Source organism: Xiphophorus hellerii, chromosome 24, assembly GCF_003331165.1.
Source record: "Xiphophorus hellerii strain 12219 chromosome 24, Xiphophorus_hellerii-4.1, whole genome shotgun sequence".
Lineage (NCBI taxonomy): Eukaryota > Metazoa > Chordata > Actinopteri > Cyprinodontiformes > Poeciliidae > Xiphophorus > Xiphophorus hellerii.
Genome location: NC_045695.1, coordinates 7,061,373 through 7,082,738, shown reverse-complemented (window position 1 = coordinate 7,082,738; position 21,366 = coordinate 7,061,373). Strand labels below are relative to the sequence as shown.

At 40.2% G+C, this 21,366-nt stretch overlaps 3 protein-coding genes across 3 annotated transcripts; 1 reads left to right on the top strand and 2 right to left on the bottom strand.

The window, feature by feature from the left end:
• Positions 1-2,002: 2,002 nt before the first annotated feature.
• Positions 2,003-2,847, top strand: LOC116715560 (gamma-crystallin M2-like). Its single transcript, XM_032556023.1, has 3 exons — positions 2,003-2,060; positions 2,196-2,438; positions 2,508-2,847. The coding sequence occupies exons 1-3, from the start codon at positions 2,052-2,054 to the stop codon at positions 2,775-2,777; spliced, it is 522 nt and encodes a 173-aa protein (XP_032411914.1). The 5' UTR covers positions 2,003-2,051; the 3' UTR covers positions 2,778-2,847.
• Positions 2,848-2,909: 62 nt separating this feature from the next.
• LOC116715558 (gamma-crystallin M2-like) lies at positions 2,910-3,666 on the bottom strand. The gene is made up of 3 exons (XM_032556021.1): positions 3,633-3,666; positions 3,307-3,549; positions 2,910-3,231 (listed from the first exon to the last, which is right to left on the bottom strand). Exons 1-3 carry the CDS (start codon positions 3,639-3,641, stop codon positions 2,956-2,958), a joined length of 528 nt encoding a protein of 175 aa, XP_032411912.1. The 5' UTR covers positions 3,642-3,666; the 3' UTR covers positions 2,910-2,955.
• A 1,747-nt stretch (positions 3,667-5,413) lies between these two features.
• LOC116716293 (protein boule-like) lies at positions 5,414-21,179 on the bottom strand. The gene is made up of 11 exons (XM_032557213.1): positions 21,048-21,179; positions 9,756-9,908; positions 9,583-9,674; positions 9,425-9,479; positions 9,281-9,356; positions 9,028-9,176; positions 8,866-8,943; positions 8,751-8,786; positions 8,559-8,675; positions 8,374-8,445; positions 5,414-7,537 (listed from the first exon to the last, which is right to left on the bottom strand). Exons 1-11 carry the CDS (start codon positions 21,177-21,179, stop codon positions 7,394-7,396), a joined length of 1,104 nt encoding a protein of 367 aa, XP_032413104.1. The 3' UTR covers positions 5,414-7,393.
• Positions 21,180-21,366: the final 187 nt, after the last annotated feature.

Below are 21,366 nucleotides of genomic sequence, written 5' to 3'. Positions count from 1 at the left end.
TTATGCTACATATTCCTCCTGCGCAATATAATCAGGAAAAATGATATTGATTTTCAATTCTACACAGATGATACCCTGTTTCACATGTTCATCAGATGTAAAGAAACCATCAAAATGCAAAGATTGTAGTCAAGTTAGCAGATATAAATGCTTAACTGATGAAAAACATTTTTCTCTTGAACAAAAACAAGACAGAAGTTCTCATTACTGTTCCTAAAAATATCAAGAATTCTCTGGCTCTATGGGGTTTCATTAATGACACTTTGGATAAGATTACATTGACTCTTGTTCAACCGTAAAATACAGTTTTGACCAGAAAATATACTCTAATTAACACGATAACCTGCTCTCTCAAGTATTCAACTTTCCCCTCCATGATTTTTCAAAAACAGAAAGGTTGCTGTCTCTGAGTGATGTTAAGAAACTAGTCTATCTTGATAACTGTATTGCCGTCCTAGTTGATCAATAAAACTCCTGCTGCTGGTCCAGCTGAAAAAATACTTTTTGGTTTTTCAAGAAGACTTCGCAATTTTACCCATATTGGCCTTTCCTCATTGATAAATTGATATTTTGGAGTTAATTAGGTGATAAAGTCCAATAAAGTCCCAAAACCTGATCATTCTCTATCACAAGTCTCATACGTCACAGGTGTCAAACTCCAGTCCTCAAGGACCGGTGTCCTGCAGTTTTTAGATGTGCAACAGGTACAAAACACTGGAATGAAATGGCTCATTACCTCCCCTTTGTGTAGATCAGTTCTCCAGAGCCTTGCTAATGACCTAATTATTCTATTCAGCTGTGGTGCAGCAGAGGCACATCTAAAAGTTGCAGGACACCAGCCCTTGAGGACTGGAGTTTGACACCCCTGTATACGTTCTGCTCCTATAACAAAGATTTACTTGATGTTCTCAGGAATCTTTGGAAGCTTGCAGGCTAGAAAAAAGCAAAATGCATATTTTGGTGACCCACCTACATATATTTTGTTGTCCATATTGGACTGGCCTGCCAGGTTTTGTTGAGGACTTATAAGCAAAACAGCAAACAGACTTTGGATACAGATAATTTACATGGATAGACTTACTTTTCCTTCTTCCTCTGCAAGTTTACTTCAGTTTTAGTTTAGACAGCACAGCATAAGTCAAAATGTTGAGGTGTTTAGATTTATACCTTTTATTTGGCTGTGGAATAGGATTTGATATTATAAAAATATCAATTTTGCAGAAAAAATGCAGCACATGCTGTAGTTATGTGTATGATTTGACCATTTTCAAGTATCTGGGTAATATTGAAACTTTACAGCTCTGATGTGGCCCCTGCTGCTCTGTATTAAATCTGTCTCATGCAGACTGTATTGAAAATTACTTTTCTAGAGCTCAGCCCCAAAGAGAGAATCACAATATGGGGGATTTCAATCAAACAAAAGCAAGAACCAAAACCCTGGAGGCTATCCAAAAACAAGCTGTTGACACGCTGACACCAAAGTGAATCACAATCTGTGAATTGTTTACTGTTATAAAAGCCAATGGAGGACGTCTGTTGCACAGAACCATGGCAGATGTGGAAGTGCTCCCACAAATTTAGAGTTGTGATAAAAATGACGCTTCTGAAATGTTAAAATACATCCGATGAATATACAGCAGATCTAACAAAGGCTAGAAACAGTATGGGTGTTAACTGTATCCTCTAGAAAGAGAGGCCCTAAAACATGAGCAGAATTAAACATGCTTGCAAAATGTTGGTAAAAGAAACATTAACAATAAAAAAAGTGGGATTTTTAAAATTTGTGTTTTTATTTGCATCAGTCCAGTTCAACCCATGCGTATGCTTGGAAGATTGCTCCAAGTTCCATGAGCGCTCATTCGTCAAACAAATGCAGGTGGCAGCTGCACCTCAAAGCAAACAGCTGAAATGCATTGTGGGGTACAGTGTTTAAAAAAGCTGACAGGGCCGATCATTGTTATGAATCACAATGCTGCAGGTCATCTGTGGGTTATAAATGCAGCCGGGAGCCCACAGCTGCTGCTACAGTGTGACCAAAATTAGCCAACACAATGGTGAAGGTAAGGCTCCTCGTTTTGCTTGGTGTATTTGTTTTTTAATGTTCCTGTAAATTACTTTACCAAAATCAGAAAAGTGGAGGCAAATCTTTTCCATTTGTGCTTAACTTGATCCAACGCTTCCTCCATTCCTGACAGATCATTTTCTACGAGGATAGAAACTTTCAGGGCCGCTCCTATGAGTGCAGCAGCGAGTGCTCGGACCTGCACTCCCACTTCAGCCGCTGCAACTCCATCAAGGTGGACAGTGGAGCTTGGATGGTCTACGAGAAAAACAACTACATGGGCTACCAGTACTTTCTGACAAAGGGCGACTATCCAGACTACCAACGCTGGATGGGATTCAACGACTGTGTTCGATCCTGCCGCGTGATTACCATGGTAAGACCCCTAAAGGTACAATCCAAATTTCACAGCAGAAGCAACTGATAAGTGCAATCTTTCCAGCAGCACAAAGGGTCTCATAAGATGACGATCTACGAGCGCCCAGACTTTGGACGGACCATGATGGAGCTGACTGATGACTGCCCTTCTCTGTATGAGCGCTTCCATTTTAACGATGTGCACTCCTGCAACGTGACAGAAGGCAACTGGCTCTTCTACGAGCATCCTCACTACAGGGGGCGCCAGTTCCTGCTGCTCCAGGGCCAGTACAGGAGGTTTCATGAGTGGGGAAGCTTGAGCCCCAGGGTGGGATCAGTCAGGCGTATCACAATGTGAAAGACGGGATGTGCAAAATGTTGTGTATGTAAGATACTACAAATAAAGTCAATTAAACCATTCAAATGCTTTCTGATTACATGAAGAGATTCCCCAAGGATGACATTTGGGTACAATGACCTTTACACACAGTTTAAGCCAAGCATGTTTATTAGGAACAGATGGAAGAATGAGGATCTTAGTTAAAGTCGGTGATTCGCCTGAGAGAGCCGATCCTTGGGCTGGCACCACCCCAGTCGCTGTATCTGCGGTACTCGCCGGGTCTCAGGTAGTAGGTCCTCCCCCTGTAGTTGGGTTGGTCGTACAGCAGCCAGTGGCCGTCGACCACGTTGCACGAGTTAATGTCGGACATCCGTAGACGGTCCTGGACGTTGGGACAGTCGTCGCTGATCTCCTGCATCTGGCCGCCCATGTCCGGACGCTCGTACAGCCTGATCTTGTAGGAGCCACGGTGCTGCAAGGGGAGCATTTATGAGTTTTTGCAGGTTACAGGGGTGGATCTTAAGCCTTTCTTCCATTTATTTCTTACCATGGGGATCATGCGGCAAGAGCGGATGCAGTCATTGATGCCGATCAAGCGCTGGTTGTCGGAGTACTCCCCCCTGCGCAGGAAGTACTGGTGGCCCAGGTAGTGGGGCCTGTCGTATACCATGAAGCAGCCACTCTCCACTCGGATGGAGTTGCACCGGTTGAAGTAAGGGTGCAGGTCGGCACAGTCGCTCATGCACTCATGATGGCGACCCTGGAAATTCCTGTCCTCGTAGAATATGATCTGCAAAAGTCGTATTTCTCTAAGTATATATAAATAAACCAAAGAAAATTATCTTTTTTTTTAGCAACATGTAATAAACTTACCTTTCCCATTGCTGTATTAGTGGAGGCCAGACTGATGCTCAATAGATGCTCTCTGTGCCGTTGTCCTTTTATATAAAGTAGCCGTGTGATGGCACAGCATAAAGTATTGTCATCCAAATTGGTTTTTACAACACAAATCTGGTTATGTATAGCGATGAACGGCGGCGCGATGATGGCTTATTGTTGTTCACTTTCCACATGTTCATCACTATTGATAGACGGTTATCCGAAGGCCACCACTCCCAGTATCAGCAGAATAAAAAACACCACAGTGATTTGAATTCTTGTTTTTCCAATAGTTTCACACTTGCACAGATCCTAAAATCCACATACATAAAGAACAACAAATAGGAGGTTTTGGTCTTTTCGGGAAGATGGATTGCTCTAATTAGGTTAAGGATACAACTCTACAGTTTATTGCCTTTAAAAAAAAGTTTATGGAAAGTTTAACCCCACTGATTGTCGACCAAGTCCAATTAATCCATGTTAATAAGAGATGCATAATGTCTCTGACATCACAGTGTCAATGTTGGGCGCTTCCTATTTGTGAAGGAGTGCTTGGCAGATTATTTTATTTCAAGTGTGATGCTTTCACACGCTGCAAATCAATCATATACAATATTTAGACTCTAACTGCCTTTAATGTCCAATAGTGATGAATTTTTTAGAGATGCTGAAGCTCAAAAGGAGCGTTGGGGATATTGTTCATTGGTAAAGAAAGAAAAGTCAGGAAAGGGTGGGTTAATCATCGAATTTCAGCAGTGGTACCACACGTTTACACTTTTGTAGTGTTTTGTCTCCGCTGAATAAAATGAAGTCTAAAGGTGCTAATCCCTCAGCTATCCTTTTAGAGCACAAAAACAATTGGGGGAACCCTCACTCTGGATTAAAACCAAAATGTTCAGAAAGCAGATTAAGAGGAATGGTTGAAATAGCATTTAGCAAACGTAAAATCACGTCCAACATTTGGATTAGCATGTTTGGGTGTCTGTTGCAGACACTTGGTGCAACACTTGTTAAGTGTTAACGATCCATTGCTGTATTTCTTTAGATTTTTGCGTGGCAAGTTAGAGCAGATGCTCCATGTACAGATGTTATAGTCCTTGACACAATTACATGGACATAAGTAAATGTCCATGCAAGTAAATATTCTGAACAGCTGACTGGAATAAAATGTGTCCATGTAAAGGCCCTAACCAAAATATTCTGATCGGATTCAGCTTGATTGGAATGAAACTGTAATCTGAATGACAAGGACGGTTTATGCCGATTGATTGAGGCAAGTAAACACTTGTTCTAGTCATATGATGATTGTGGACATGACTGTAGCCTATGCGGCATTTTTCCACCTTCAGTGGCCAGGTGATATGGTGGGAAGCAAAACTGGTCTGCTGGAGATGCAGCCTTTTAATTAGAAACATTAAGAGAGCTGAAAACGTGTCAACCGAAAAGTGTCGTAAGTAACGTTTTTGTATAAAGCAGCGTAAAAGATTCCCAGAAAAAAACCCAGCTGTTTTAGAAACCTCGATCTGGTGTCACGAGACTTGGTCTTTTTGTTATTGTAATTTGCAGGCAGGTGTTTTTGCCGTCGTGCCAAGGTCTTTTATCCATTCATTCAGATAAAACCCTGATTCATCAGGGCCAGTGGCCCTACTGGCAGCTTACCGACCCTGCTATCACACGCTCAAACACCTCCCCTCTAATGTTTAGAGCGTTTCATTGCAATTGATCCGTGTATTCAGTCAAGATCGCCAAGTCACAGAACACGCCTGGACTTCATGGAACATAAAGCAAAAATGTTTATTTGCATTGAAAACTACAAACACATTGAACCACAACAATGTTACAACAACTTGTCTGACAATATAAGGCATTACAAAGCGGCGTACTTAGATCTCAAATATACGCTGTACATCACCTTTACAATATTAAAACTATATATTTATCAACTGGATTGTTGTTTAGGAGGTTTACAATGTGCCTTTGGTCTAAATAGAAAACACTGGGTTTCACCCATAAAGCATATAGGAAAGTACAATAAGATACAAAGCAATGCAATGAAAGCAATTAGCACACACTAGTCGCAGTACCCACTAATCATACCTGAAGTGGATTTAAAGTTAAATTCTCTCAATACAGGAATTTTTTTGTTGAGTCCTCTGAGAAGAAGTGACTTTTTACAACATTTTGAACTTCAAAATAAGGGGAAAAAAAATTTAAATGTTAAAAAGTCTGAAAGTAAAAAAATAAATAAATAAAAAATACAAGGGGAAAAACAAGGCACATTTACAGAAGCACCTCCTCTGTTTTTAACAATGCTAAAACTATTGTGACAAAGAAATGAAGCTTCAATCAGTTCCTAAAACGACCTGTCTGCATGCTGAGCTCCGATCCGCTCCAAACATGGAATCTCTTATTTCTCTTTTAAAATGTGTCGGCCAGGATTTCTTCACAGGACAAATCCAGGTGGCTCCACGTGTGAGAAACAAAACCCACGCCAAGCTGCTCAGTGGAAAAGCACTGATCAGTTCCTGTGTGCTTCAAAGCAGTTCTCAGCACAATTCGTCCACACTGAAACGTTAAAGCACACAACGTGGGAGCAACTGTAGTACTTTTGTGGACAAACTGTGCAACGACAACTTTCTAAATATCTACTTCAACATGCATCAGTGGCACATGGTACAGAGTAAGCCTGTTGCCTTCATGACTCGAGTCAATAATCGACATCTGTCAAAGGGGAATGTGCAATAAAAGAGGCAGAGGGAAGCAGTGCCTTCAACAGGGTTCCTACATATTCTAGGACAACTTTCTATCATTTTCAAGGCTCTAATTAGAGTTATCAGTACATGATGGATGGATGGATGTGTAGTCAGACTGATACATGGATAGATAATTGAACAAACTAACAGGTAGATAGATGGGTGGATGGTTAAATGAGCAGACTAACAAATAGTTGGAGGAATGCACAACGGATATTTTTTGGACAAAGTGATGGGAGAAATGGGATGAACAAATCTATCACTTCTTTGTCCCTCTTTATTTCAAAGCTATCAGACAAGCCAAAATGGTTGATTGGAGCAACTTTTTTTTTTTTTCTCAGAAATCCAGATATTTATAATGTAGCAATTGGGACTGGTAGTTCTAGTTCTGGAAAACAGTTCCATCAAATTCTTTTTAAGACTATGTAGGAACCCTGTTTAAAAAACCAGTATGTGACCCAGTCCCTGGAAGGGTCGACGCTGATAAAACGCCTTAATATTACAGCTCCGAGACCCTGAAACACAAAAACTACACGGCAAAACGCCAACGGTGAAGCATTCACCCTCTATATTCAGGCACAGATCCAAGAGAAAAAATTAACTGTGGATTTTAACGTAGATGTTTCCGCACTGACGCGAAACAGAAAGGCACCATGATGACATACTGCCGCAGCAGCTTTTTTTCACGTAAAAGATCATTAGATCTGTCCTCCAGTAACATGAATTGTGTAAATGTGACATTGAAGATAGCTGCGCTGTTCGCAAAAATCAGTAGAGAACCTATTTTGAAACCCCTGCCGGTTCTCAAAGCCTTGTTGTGAAAAATGTCCTTCAGTGCAAAGATGTTAAAACTGTAACCCTAATGCGTAAATTAAAAGCAAGCATTGCAGAGTTTCACTGTGTTGCTGTGGAGCAGATATGAGCGTGTGCTAATTCGTGGAGAAGTAGTAGGAACTGTCGGCGGAGAGTGTGGCACGTTCTGCTTGGGAAGACGTCGTCTGGTTAGCCTACACGAGGGGCGTGGAAGGGAAACGCGGCGGCGTCCGGCAACTCTGTGGGTTCGGGCAGATGGTAGTAGTCCTTTGGGTGCGTGTAGCGGCGGTGCCTCGGCTTCAGATGGACACGCGGACGGGGGAACAGCTGACTCTATGGAGGGAAAAACCAGAAAATGCCTCAGTGAAGGCGAACACCATCAAGCTCCCTGGGACGGACGTTAAATCCACCAACTGTAGGGTTAGATTTGATTCCGTTTATGCACACAAAGTGACTGATTTACTGGTATCCTTGGGAAAGGCGACACAAATTCATTTTCTACTACAGGCACCTTATGTCACACTGAAACATTTATCAAAATCCAACTAGGGCTACAAATTATTTTAGTAAGCGATTAATCAATTATTTTGATAATTAACTGATTAATCAGATAAAAAAAATTGTCATGTTTTGCACACTTTTCATTTAAAGTCTTTTTATGCTTCATAAGAAACACACTGAAAGATGCATTTCTTTTATAGCCTGTTTTAGGCTATAACATTATTTCTAAAAAAAAAAATTCAACATGTGAAAAGCTCAGCCCTTTCTTCTTGACTTCTCAGCACAGTGTAGGGCTAATTTGTTGACTATGTTCTGGATTAATTAATATTTGGACAAAGATAATTAATGGGATGATTTCTTTTTTTAAGATTTTAAACCAGGGGAAGATAAAACTATGCCACTTCAGGAGTTTTGGGTGAATATATTTACAGACAAAGATATATGTTGTCTTAGATGCAAAAACTGTATACATTTTTTGTTCAGTTTTGGTTTAGCGTGTTGTTTCTTCAGCAAACAGCCTTTTCTGAGTCCGTAAACTCCAATTAACGATTAATCGATGGCTAAATTAGTTGACAATTATTTCAAAAATTGATTCATTGTGATCAATTCGATTAATCGTCCCAGCCCTAAATCTAACCATTAGAGATATCTAGTGGGGAGAATTTTACCTCTCTGGGGTCATGCTGCAGAGCAATCGGCGTCATTCCTGAGTAAAAATGTGGAGCAGTCGACTCTAAAAACTGCAAACAAGAGGCAAGCATTGGTGCTATAACATCTTAAATCAGACATTTCACAAACTGAATCTACATTAACCGATTATAATCTTGTCATTTTTTTTGTTAATCTTAGGTACCTCTGGGGTATTGCCTTCCATGGCGGGCCCAGGAGGCAGGTAGGAGCTTCCATCCAGGGGCTGGTAAGGATATTCTGGCTGCTGTGAGTACATCGCTGCACTGAAAGGGGTCGGCACCTGGACTCAAACACGACAGGGTTGATCAGTGGGGAAATTCACCTAAACAGCCGAATGATGATTTGTTTCACAAACCTGAGCGATGTTCCATTGATACTGGTTTGCGATGTCCTGTAAAAAGCCAGAAAATATAAAATAGCTACTATCTTGATGAATTAATTGACTCTAAAGGTAAAAGTGCTATTGCTACCTGGTAGTGAGGATACACAGGTGGCTGCTGGGGGTGAACAGGCTGATGGGACTGAGGAAGCATCAGCTGAGGGTGAGGCTGCAAGAAACCACGTCCCATGAACTTCTCCACACTTTATGCAGCGTTCGGCGGGATTTTAAGTGAAATGGTCGGATTCCTTACCGACCAGTGGTGAGCCAAAGGGTTCATACTGGGGCAGTGAAAGTAGGCCACGCCCTTATGGTAGGTGTATGGATGTCCTGTGGATGTGGTCAGATAAAATGTCCCGCAGGACATCTGAGGGTCAAGGTTGGCCATGCGGGCGTTCTTAGCTGAGAAAAAAAACACAACAACAAAAAAAAAAAAAAAGAAAGAAAGACAATCCATCTAAACGGAAAGTTTTAAAAGAAAGTCAGCTGGCTGAAATTCAGCTTACCTTTTCCTGAAGAGTGGTTCTTTTTAACGGCCTGGCCAATGCAGAGCTTCTTCTCTTTAAAGCAGATTTCAGTCGCCTTTTGATGAAGACAACGCGATTAAACCCGGACAGATGAGACGGATGCAGATGCATCGTGGCACTTACGTTACTGAGGATTCCCAATACGTCGTCTTGGTTTTCAAATGTAACAAACCCGTATCTGTTCAAAGAAACAGGAGGCAGACAAAAGATTTATGAAGCATGCTTAAAATGGTAGGGAGTAGAGAGAAAAGAAAAAGAAAGGACAGAAGGAAGGAAGTAACCTTTTTGAGATTCCTGAGCGGTCTATTATTATCTTCACATCTTTCACTGCACCGTATTGCGAGAAGATCTGATGCAGGTCGCCTTCGTTGACCTCAAAACAAACAGACACATTTCTTTTTACCGGACTGGACTGATCTCCGTCCCACAGTGGTGAGCGTTAAAGAAATCTCACCCTGTGGTCGATTCCCCCGACGAAAATCCGGTTGGGAATGATGGTGCCAGGAATGGGAGGGTGGTGAGTAAGGCTCTCCAGAGGGTTCTCTTGATTTAAGACATCTGAAGATGAAGAGCTGCTGTCATTAAGCGACGAAGGGCAGGATGTGAGCTTTAAAAAGCAAAGCAATGTTAGAGAAGCAACAGAATCCCAAAATGCATCGTCGTGCTCAATAAATTTCACAAAATAAACAGTGAGGAGAAAAAGAAAATGGGAGAACCTGCAGATCTCAACTACTTAGAAGAGCATTTTTAAATAAACTTTTTACACTTTGAGATAAAATCAACAGCTTTCATCATATTCATCCTTTGATGCAAGAGTAAAATTGTTATTCTAAACAACACTGGAGTTAACATCTGATTTGAAGCTGAGGCAATTTCACAATTTGTTAGACATAAATCTAAATTAATCCATTACTAGTAGTTCTAGTGTCATTAGTTAATAAGAGCCATTGTGGAAAGTCCAAAGACTCACATGCAGCTCCGGAGCCAGAGGTTGGAGAACCCTGCTCTATTTCTATCAACAATTATCTAAAAGACAGTTGGTTGTTTTATTATTTTAATAAAAACACAAATGTTTATTTGAATTTTTTTTAACTTAAAAAAGTTTTTCTGGCATTAAGATTGTAGCATTTTGGATGGTTTTGGGAGAATTATGTGCATCTTAATACAGCGTTTTTAAACAATTTCAATGCGTTTGGGGAGCTTTGAAGCCACCTGAATTGAGGCCATGCTTAACAAACCACAATACTTAGACATGTCAGACATATATTGAATTATTTAAAGGATATTACTCTATTTTATGAAAGTTCAACAATAGGCTACGGTGCGGATCCCGTAAAAAACTGTGAAATAGCCCTTTTTTGGCATTTGAAAGCTACGAATCAGATGCTAACTTCACACAAACTAGATTACGAACCATTTTCCACTGCAATTTTACCACAAAAATACATTTTACATTTTGCCAGCTGCGAACAGGACCGTTCTTAAGCATAAATTCATTATCTTTATAATACATTTTCCATTTCCTCCGTTTAATTTGCACCGTCGCACCCTAGCTTGACCAAGACTGTATTTCAAAAGCCTACAATTTATTTAACTTGGTGAAAAATTGACCCAACTATGTCTTGTAATGTAATGTTATGGCGATACCGTACTGACAGCAAAGTTAAAAGAGAAGAAAGTCCCCGCTGAAAATATTCAACGTCAAAAACGTTAGAACTGTTAGCATTGCCGGCTAGCGGAACGGCTAGCAACGTCGTAAAGACAGTTTTACTCACCGTGTTTTGATTCTCTACCTCCATAGCCACATCCATCCGAATAATTTTTGCCTCTTAAAGATGTATTCGGACTATAATCCGAGTTTAAACATGGCCCGCAAAAGTTGTGCAGCTCTGCTTGTTTAGTCGCCTCCAACGGTGTGAGTCAGCCGGAGACCCCCGAGCAAACCTCAGTCGGGCAGTGATCGTGGAACTTTAAGGTAACCATGGAGACGAAACTTTATTATTATCATCGGCAAAGTCGTTGTTAACGTTTCCTGAAAACGCAAAACTGCAGACTCCGTGTTGAAACTAACATTAAGAAAGTGCAAGAGGTTCTCGTAAATGTTCTAGATAATATTTAAAGAACCTCGAAGGAACCTTCCAAGAAGTTGGTTTTCTACAGTATAGTGAAATGTGTAGGGAACATTTGTAGAGTATTTTCTTTTAATTTTCAACACAAAATAACTAACCTTCAGAGAAAAGTTTCCTAAAGGTCTATATTAAGATTATATTGCAAAAGTTACGGTTAAACTCCAGCTTAGCCGAACCTTTAGGGGTTATCTTAAGATAATTTGGCGCTCTACCAGCGTGACTGAGAGTCTAAGATACTTGTACACATAATAACGTTAACACATTTTAGTCCAGATGATGGGGTGGAAATGTAAGTAGTCTAAACAGCTAAAAAATAAATATTATGCCACAATTCTGAAAATAAGATAATAATAAAAAAGACAAAATAAACGGCATGTTTTCAAACGTAATGCAGTTCTTCATTAGTCCCACACGGGGGCGGCATTTCCACAATAATTTAAACTTAGTTTCCTTGTTTTTTTCCAATAAATATCGGATCCTCTGTCCTTTAGAAAAGATCTGATAATGATTATAGCTGTATTTTATAAAAGTAATGGTTTAACGAACGTTTTCTGATCTTGAAATAATCATCCTGGGTGTCATAAACTTGTCAGTGATTTCGGACGCCTCCACCTTTCCCTTCTCCTCCCTCAGCCACAACAAAGTGACTGTACAAAGACATCAAAGTGTCTCCATCTGAAAGGAAATTACATTATTTGACTGAGTAGGAGCAGTAATTAATTAACCACAAACAGAAGAAACACATTCCTTCCAATAAACCTGCACGTGTTATGTCTTTGTTTCTTCTTTTATTGAGTTTGGAACATTTTCCAGTGTTACAGTAGCATTTCCTACCACTGCCGCCCTCGTCTGACTAATTTGGGCCCCACCTCTGCTTGTCAGTCATCTCCAGTTTTTTTTTTTTTTTTTTTTTTTTCCCCTAATGCACAGTGAATGTGTCGGAGCAAAAACGAGAAGGGTGTGTTTGATAATTGCATCCATTCACGTCCTTTTTTGTCTTTCTCGAGGATCACGAGGTTGAAGTGCTGCTTGCACGCTGATCGGTGCAGAAAACGAAGAGGTCAGCAATCAGCTCAGATGTTCGTGTCCCTTTGAGAAAATGTCCTATTCGCCTCGGTTGGTCAGTCAGTCAGACAGTCATGGAGACAGAGGTTGATGAAAAATGAACCATAACAGAAGGGTTCAACTCCAGCTCTGTAATTAGTCTACAAATCTCTGATTTCCCCTCCTTCATCTACAGGCTATTTATAGCCGCCGCATTCCTTATGGAGAATGAAATGATCTCTTTGAGACAGTACAATGCCAGAAATAACAGGTTTGGACAAACATTTGCTGAGGCGTGGTGGGCCTGGCTGACCATTGCTGAGTTCCACTGTGGTTTCAGTCTACTGTTTTTTTCCCCCCTCATCCATTTATTCATCTGTTATTCCAAACGGCAGTGGGTTTGCTGGAGGAGGTGCAGGGGGCCGGTGGCGAGTAATGTTATGGTTCAACAAAGGAGCTCCACTGAAATGGCTTTGGAGCGCGGCGCGTGCCTTGCATGGCAGGCGGGAAATAAAAAGGCTCACCTTCGAGCCAACTCTCAGGTAGCTGCAAGGCCCCGACGTCGCTCTGTGTGCTTCTTCTTCTTCTTCTTTTTTTGTTTGTTTCGTTTTGTTTGTGTTACAATCACACGGCCCCGCTGGGAAATGTGATCGTTTAAGATAATGTGGCTTTGAGTGTGAACGCGCGCAATCGCGCTCCAATCGCTGTGCGCGCGCATCTCTGCGTGCCTGTGTTTAGACTATAAAGGAAAGGAGGGATTTACTGTCAACAGTGTTTGTTGTCAAATTTAGTGCGTCGGACATAAACAAGGTCCACAAGTTACGTGTTTCGGAACCAACATGTCCTCATGGGGAAACAAATAAATGGGAAGCGGCGAGTTAATGTTTAATTACTCACATTTTCCTGCTCGTGGTAACACTTTGCAGGTTTATATCTTCACGTTTGCTTCGATTTTCAGTGATAAACGTCACAGCGGCCGTAAATGCGTTTCACCCGTCGTCTGGAAGGCTTCTTTGGTCTTATCTTAAAGAATTCATCAAAAAGGATCAGCTGTCTTCTCGCTATAAACTTGGTAAAACTTGTGGGATGTAACAGGCATAAATTCAAACATCTCAAAGTTCACCCCAGCTTGCACTGAGTGATGGCCACTCTGTAAACCAAAACCTAATTATAAAATCAACAATTTGTATCAGAATCAGCTTTTTTTTCTCTAGATATGTGGTCATAAACTAGGAATTTGTCTTTAAAATTTGAATATATCCGAAAGGATCAAATATACGCAAAAATACCGTTTTTTCCCTTCTTTTTAGTAAATATGTTGATATACCGTGTTTATGCAAAAGGAGGAAGACAAAGTGCATCGTATCAATCTGCATTCTTCTGTGGTTGTCCTGCTGAAACCAAAGTACTTTGATATTTTCTTTTCCTTATGCTAGGAAATGAAAATATAATGGTGTTTTTAATTTTACACACCCCTAAATTCAGTAATTTCTTTTAAAATTCCGTAACTGATATATATGGTGTGTTACACCAAGTAAAGATAGATTATGCACAGGTTGAATAAGCTGGAGTAAATTATAGTTTACTTAGGGTCTAAAGTTTAATTCTTACTTATTTCAACACTGAAATATGCAAAAGGTTCATAATGACTTCATTAAGGAAATGTTCATGAAAAAACACATTAAGATTCAATCAATGTTTTTTTTAAAGACACCAAAATATCAGTGCGTCTCAACAACAACTTTTATCAATGAGCCTTGTCAATCATAAAGGTATATGAGGTCTCGCATACCAAATTCTGAACAATTTGAAGCTCAAACAAGTGTTAAAGCAAAAAAAAAAATCATAATAGACTTTATAATCAGTCCATAAAGTGCCCTAAATACACGTTTTCCTGACACTGAATCGCATTAGCACAAGGAGAACGTCCCTTTTATGGCTTTCTCCAGTGGTTGTTTGTTCTTTTGTGAAAATGCCTCACCACAATGGTGTTGCATTCCACAGCAACACCCGATGATTTCTCTAAATGTAGACATATTATTTAGGGTTTTATATGCCGGGGCCCCGGCTATAGTTAGTGGGTGTGCACACACTGACCTATAATAAAGTAAACATAGTCAACTGAGTTCTGGCCGGTGAATTCTCAGCAAAGACACGGTTTTGTATTCTTACTCTTAATGCCTTTATTGGAGGTAAAACTTGTTCTGATTTAGGGAAGAAAAATATTAATTTAAGTTTTAGGGGGGAAAACCCCCCCAAACAAAACTGCAATCTCTCTAACCCTGGTTGATAGGGGATTTACTGTAGAAGGGACTGGAAGTGGTGAGAAAGCGAAAGTTTTATGTTCAAAATGATATATTCCTTAAAATATAAGGAAATTATATTTGATAACGAAGGATGGTTCTGTTCTGGAGACCATTCTGAAACTTCTGGAGATCATTATGCAAAGGATTCTCCATAAAAGAAAGAACATTACGGACAACTCAGAAGCCATTGACCAAAGCGAGCCATAAGATGTCCTTTTTGCTATTTCTCACATATGGAAGAAGGTTCCCTCTTCATCAGATGAATTAACGGTAAAGGTTTGGTGGTGGCAGCATGGTGCTATGGGGACATGATTTGCTCAGCAGGGACGGGGAAGAGGGCTGCAGCTGAACGTAGAACAATCCTGGAAAAAAAGCTGTCGGAGGCTGCAAGTCTCGAGACTCAAACCCATGACAGTCCAATAGACAATAAAGTTTGCACTTAATATCTTCAAATTACAGTCATACTTTTGCAGGGCATTGTCTGTCGTCTATTGCAATCTCAACACTGCAGACTTTATCCTTTTTTTGTGCTTGTAAAAAGACAAAAACTTGAGTTCGTATATGAGCAAAGTAATACTCAAGCCAGTATTTCATTTTTGTTGTTTGCTTATTTATCTCAGTGTTAAACTCTGGCCCACAAAGATCCATCTAGGATCAAATCAGACAATTGCCAATTGCAGCTGCGCTTATTTACCAGCTTCTGCTCCATGTTTCGTTTTAAATAAAACATGGTTCATCGGGGAGTGTGACAAAGACAGAGGGGATGACAAGTTGAGTCATTCCGCAGTCTTTTGGATGCGGGCTCATGAATTATTCGGCAGGAAGGTAACACTAATTTTGCATTAGATTCACGGCCCAGTGCACCTGCAGATTTTCAACCCCGACACACACACACACACACACACACACGCATGCACACGCCGGTCTGCCTCTCCTGACACCCCGTTGTTTTGTGTATGGTGAATGTAGGTCAGGAATGCGTGCGTTAGCGCGCTTGTGTGTATTTACTGTAAGGAATGCAGCAGACACACATTGTTCCACGAGAATTCCCCCGACACATCTCCCAATATAAACCCGCACAAACACACTGCAGCGGTAGGTCAGTTTAATATTTCATTTGGCTGATGGACGGCTACCACTGCTCCGTGAGCTAAACATCATTACGACACACTAAGTGACTTAACTCTAATTAGAGCTGAAAATCACATTAAATCTGCTCTGTGATACAGAAAGCAGCATTTTGATTCCCGCTACCAATGCATATATATACGTGGATATATGGGTTTAATTGATAAACGCTGAGAGCGTAAACATGTTTGAGTAACACATGTTTAGACTTTGATCGGACTTGTTTTTGGTATACATTAAAATATGTTATTTTTGGTTTGTAGCTTGGCTTTCTTTTTGTCTTAAAGGCTGTCTACTTGAAAAATTTCAAATTTTAGTTTAATGTGACTTAAAATTGCTTTAAATGTTAAAGGACTAAACTTTTTTTTTATTTTTTCCCCCCCTTTCTCACACAGCAGTTTTACTTTACACTGCATTAGCTTTGGATGATGTTCATTTAGTGACATTGTAGCTCTGATTTCTTGGGGGAAAAAAAACATTAATATTTTTATTTCATTTGCAGCATTTCTGGGGAAAAACATTTTGTCATTATACAAACCAATGTAAGATACAAGTAGACATAATTTCTTATATATATATTTTTAACAATTTTTAAGATGCTGAGAAAGGCAAAAGAAAAAAAATTAAGCACGGATTCTTGGAAATATAAATAATAAATGTGTATTTACAGAGATTTACATCGTCACTAACTTCCCTTCCCCCGTTCGCCTGCACAGTACCGTGCTTCACCTGTGGTGGGAGTCAGAGATGTCCTTGTTTTCTCCTCCCTCCGTCTCTTCGCCCCTCGCTGTGTTCAAGCTGAACAGATGCCAGTGCTGGGTAAAGTCTTCTCCAGAGGGACTGCCAGCAGCATATTGGTTTATAATTAATGAAATTAGGGCTGCTGTCTGTTGAGGAGGCTTCGGTCCCAGCGTAGGACAGGCTGCTGCTGCCTACCAGGAAGAGAGGCAACTTTAGAGAGAGAAACTTGGATTTCACACATGTTAATCCACGGGACGAACATTGGAAAACTGGGCTTTAGTCTCCATGTGGTAGAATTCTGGTCTTTCTCTGTGTTTTCTTTGCAAATCTGCAGACTAGTTGTCATGTTTAATCTTTTGGAGAAAAGTTTCATCACACTACCTGTATATGCAGCCTGCTTTTGATTGACTTTGATATCAAGAGTGTTAAATGCCAACTATAGGCCCCACAATGACATTTTAGGGTTTTTAGAGACTTCACTGAGCATGTGTCAGTCTGTGCTGGGCGGTAAGATTTATTTTAAATCTCTTCAAAAACCCACAGACCCATAAGCAACTACAGTCTTCTTTCTCAAGGTTTCAATTAAATGCTTGATGTTAAAAAAAAGGGGTAAACAATCATCAAAAATTGTTCATCTGACCAGAAATTGCATGTAAAAGAGTTGTCGACCTGACTATAACCACCATCGATTAGATTGCCATGCTATCCACATCAAATACGGATGCTTGAATAAACGATTTGGTTCATTTTGGGTGAAATATTTAACCGTTTTACGTACATTAAATGGCGTTTAATCAGCAGAGTTTGCATATTGTGAAAGCAGCGTTATAAACAGACATGAATGTGAAAGACGCCTGGGAAAATCTGAAGAGTTTTGAAGCATTTTCACTGTTATTAATTTTACACTTTAGTTTTAATTATCAAACAGGTCAGATGGACTCTCTTGATACCACCTTAAATCATCCACTTACTTTGTAATGCACGATTTGGTTTTTTTTATACAGGGGGTTCCTGTTTACACAAAAGGGTGACGCATAACCCCGTGTGAGGTGACTGTGTGAAATAAATATTCCCATAAAACACACACAGACACACACCCACACACACCCCTAATCAGGACCCACTAACCTTGTTTTGTTCACGTTAAGGCTCTTTTCCTAATTGAGTTAAAGCTGCTCAATATTTCATCCCAGCGCTGCGTGTCCCGAGGCCGAAACATCATCAGTGACCCCTCACACCCCCGCCATGGACTGTTCTCCCTGCTGCCCTCTGGAAAGAGGTTCCGCAGCATCCGGTGCAGGACCACCAGGTTCCGAAACAGCTTTTTCCCACTTGCCATCAGACTGCTGAACTCTTAACTGGACTGCACTTAAAATCTGGTCTCCACTTATACCTTGCACATGTACAGAGCTAAATAACTTATATTTTACTGTCATTACTGCACTTTATATTCTATATTTATATTTATATTCATATTTTATACTGTATTTTATTTTATTCTGGAGTAACCTCACAACATTGAAAGCTCAAAACATTGTCCTGAGCCGTATGCAACGAAATTTCGTTCTGTATTCACCCTGTGCATGCAAAATGACAATAAAGTCAGTCTAAGTCTAAGTCTAAGTCTAAGTCTAAAACCCTCCTGCTGTGTCCTGATGGAGTCGAACCGTCGGTTCTCCTGAACCCGAATAATGCAGCTTCAGCTTTATGTGAACTGAGAGTTTGGATTCTTTGTATTTCCGCAGTTCCTTTGTTTGCGTTTGAGGCTTTCTTTTTGCCAATCTTTGTTTGTCTTCTGATATTTTTGCAGTTTTTCAACTTTTAAGGTGCGACAAGATGCTGTAAACTGACAGGTGAACTGACTGACATCGCTAACAGGCACCCTGATTGCTAACGGTGCAGCTGCGAGGGAAGGGCAGACAGGCAGACTGAGGGAAAGTTAAAAATGAAAACTGGCAGCTGATCTGCACTTCAATGAAATGGCAAATAAGGGAAAAGGAGCAATCAAACAAAATCCAATACGCAAAAAGAACACATACCATTATTTATTAGAAACATGGATGAATTATTAAATGTAAATCACAGTTGTAATCTCAGTGCTACTTTTGGTCCTGCAGAGACTCTGTGTTTTACTTTATTTAGTCGATTTATTTCAGTCTACAGCATCAGAGTGAGACATTATTACCATTTCTGTTTAACCTGCAGAAAATGAAGACTTCATCCTTCTCCAAAAGACTGATTCCAGACCTCCTACACTCCTCTCCTCTGGACTTTGGGCATCCAGTTGGTAGTGCATCTTGTTTGTCTCAAAACTCCACTGTTATGACATTTGTGCTCCATCATATTACAAACAGGCAGAGTGGGTGCTGGCAATGCCAAACCACTAATGGTTGTAATTGTTAGCAGTTGTTTAGGCTGCTTGGGCTAAACACTATCCGTGTATTTCTATGAACATGCTCCTAAGTATATCTTTGTGTTCGCTCTCATTTACAGAGACGTAAAACTCCTTTCTGCGAGGTTTTAACTTTTAAAACGAGTTTTTTGTAGCTCACTTTTTGCATATTTACATATTTAAGATCAGTCAGACTTTAATCTAAGGCAAAAAAGAAAACAATCAGAGAAACATAAAAAAACGGTTTATGAATGATGTTTACATTTATAAAAAACCAAAAAAAAAAACCAATCCAAACAAATCTGGTTCTGTGTGAAAATATAATCTCGAATCAACCGTGATTTAACAACAGAATCTGTCTGACAACATGAAGTAGACGAAGAAATCTCAAAAAGAAACGCATCAAATTAACACATCTGACCTCTATCAGTCTAGAAATCCACTTCTAAGACTTCAGGACCCCCCATTGAGAGCCATTATTCTCCAATGGCATAAACATAAAACAATTGTGAACCCTCCTGCCTATTAAAAAAAAGACTCCACTGGAGCATCCATGACTCACAAAACAACTCAGAATAACATGTGAAGCTCTGCAGATGTCACTGGCCTCAGATCATGATTCAACAATAACAAAAGGAGACCGAGGAAAGATTTCCTCCATGGGATAGTTCCTAGGCAAAAACCACTCCTGTTCCAAAGAGACACTACAGACGTCTGGACTGATGTGGACAAAGGAAGCTGCTTCAGAAACAGTCAAACACGGTGGTGGTAGTGTGATGGTGTTGCGCTTCTTCGCTCCTTTAGGACCTGGGCAACCTTCTGTTGCAGGATGAGACCATGACTTCTGCTCTTTGGGCAGAAAATCCTGAAGGAAAACATCCAGCCATCAGTTTGTGACATTAAGCTGAGGCACATTTAGGGCATCCAAAGGCAGAGTTGGGTAGAAAAGTTACATTTACTTCAGTAACTTTTTGAAAAAAACAAAACAAAATTACGTTTATACTTCTACTAGTAGCTTTACCATGTCATACTTTATGCTACTACTACTTGAGTAAACTTTCTGGATACTCTACCCATTGTGAATAACTTCTTAAGGAAGAACAAACATGTTTTAAGCAAAAATGCACGCAAACGTTCATATTACTCAAGTTACATTAAAGTTTGTATAATGATCTGAAACATTTAAATGCAATACCAGGAGGAATCTATTATTTGAAGAAATAAAAATAGGGTAAAAATTAGATAGAGTGTGAAAAAAGGCCATTCTTGAGAGACATTTAACCAAAAAGGTAAAAGTTTGGTCAATTCATGTGCATCGTATTACAATACAAAGTGGGAATGACATCAGCATGTATCTAGGAAATCCTTGCTGCCATAAAGAAAGATCAGTTTAAGTTTTCGTTTGAGAATATTGGACGGGTTCAGGTGCAGGAAACCGGGCAGCTGAAGGGAATAAACAGAACTTTATAAACAATCCCTAATATGCTGCACATGCAGGAAGTCCAGGTAATGCAAAACAGAGTTCTGTGTGATAAACAGAAAAACATAATGCAACCTGTAGGCTTTAGGCAAGGATACCAAACATGGAGTAAAATCTGCAAACCCCAAAAGAGGAGCAAAGTTATCAAAATCAAATCAGACAAAAATAGAGAAACCATTCAGAAGCCGAAAGTTGTCTAAGGAAAATCTATGTTCTAATATTTTCCTCTGACTGGATTTTCTTCACTTTTCCAGAATTGATGCTTGAGGAGGAAACAAACAAACAAAAAAAAAATAAGGATGCATTTTTCCACTTTTAAGCAGAAAGAGCAGCACACACACGGAGAGAACGGGGGTGGGGGGGACGTACAAGTTTTCCTGGAAGCTACTCTCCTCAAGTGCATCGAAATAAACTTCAAACACTCTCGGCTGCTTGTGGTGTTCGGTGTGAGGGAAGACATGCAGTAAAGCATGCTAATCTGTCGGCCCGTGTGGCGCTGTGGGGTAACAGCCGGTGCCAATCCAACCCAGTAACGGTCCAGCAGGCCGCAGTGGGAGCCAGCGGAGGAGGAGAAGGAGGGGAGGAGCGTGAAATCCCAAACACCTGGTAGCTCTTTCTGTACAAGAATCCGCAGCTGGTGCCGGGAGCCCGCAACCATTTGCCCAGCTGTGGTTCTTCGACGACTAGACTGGTTTACAATGAGGCAACACCAGTACTTACTCCGTCTGAGTTTGTTTAGAGGACAACAAAAAGAAAGAAAGAAAAAATCAGCTGAGGTCCAATCAGTGTCAATAACTTATGTGAAACTGAACGAATACATATAACACAACTAGCTTTTGTTTGAC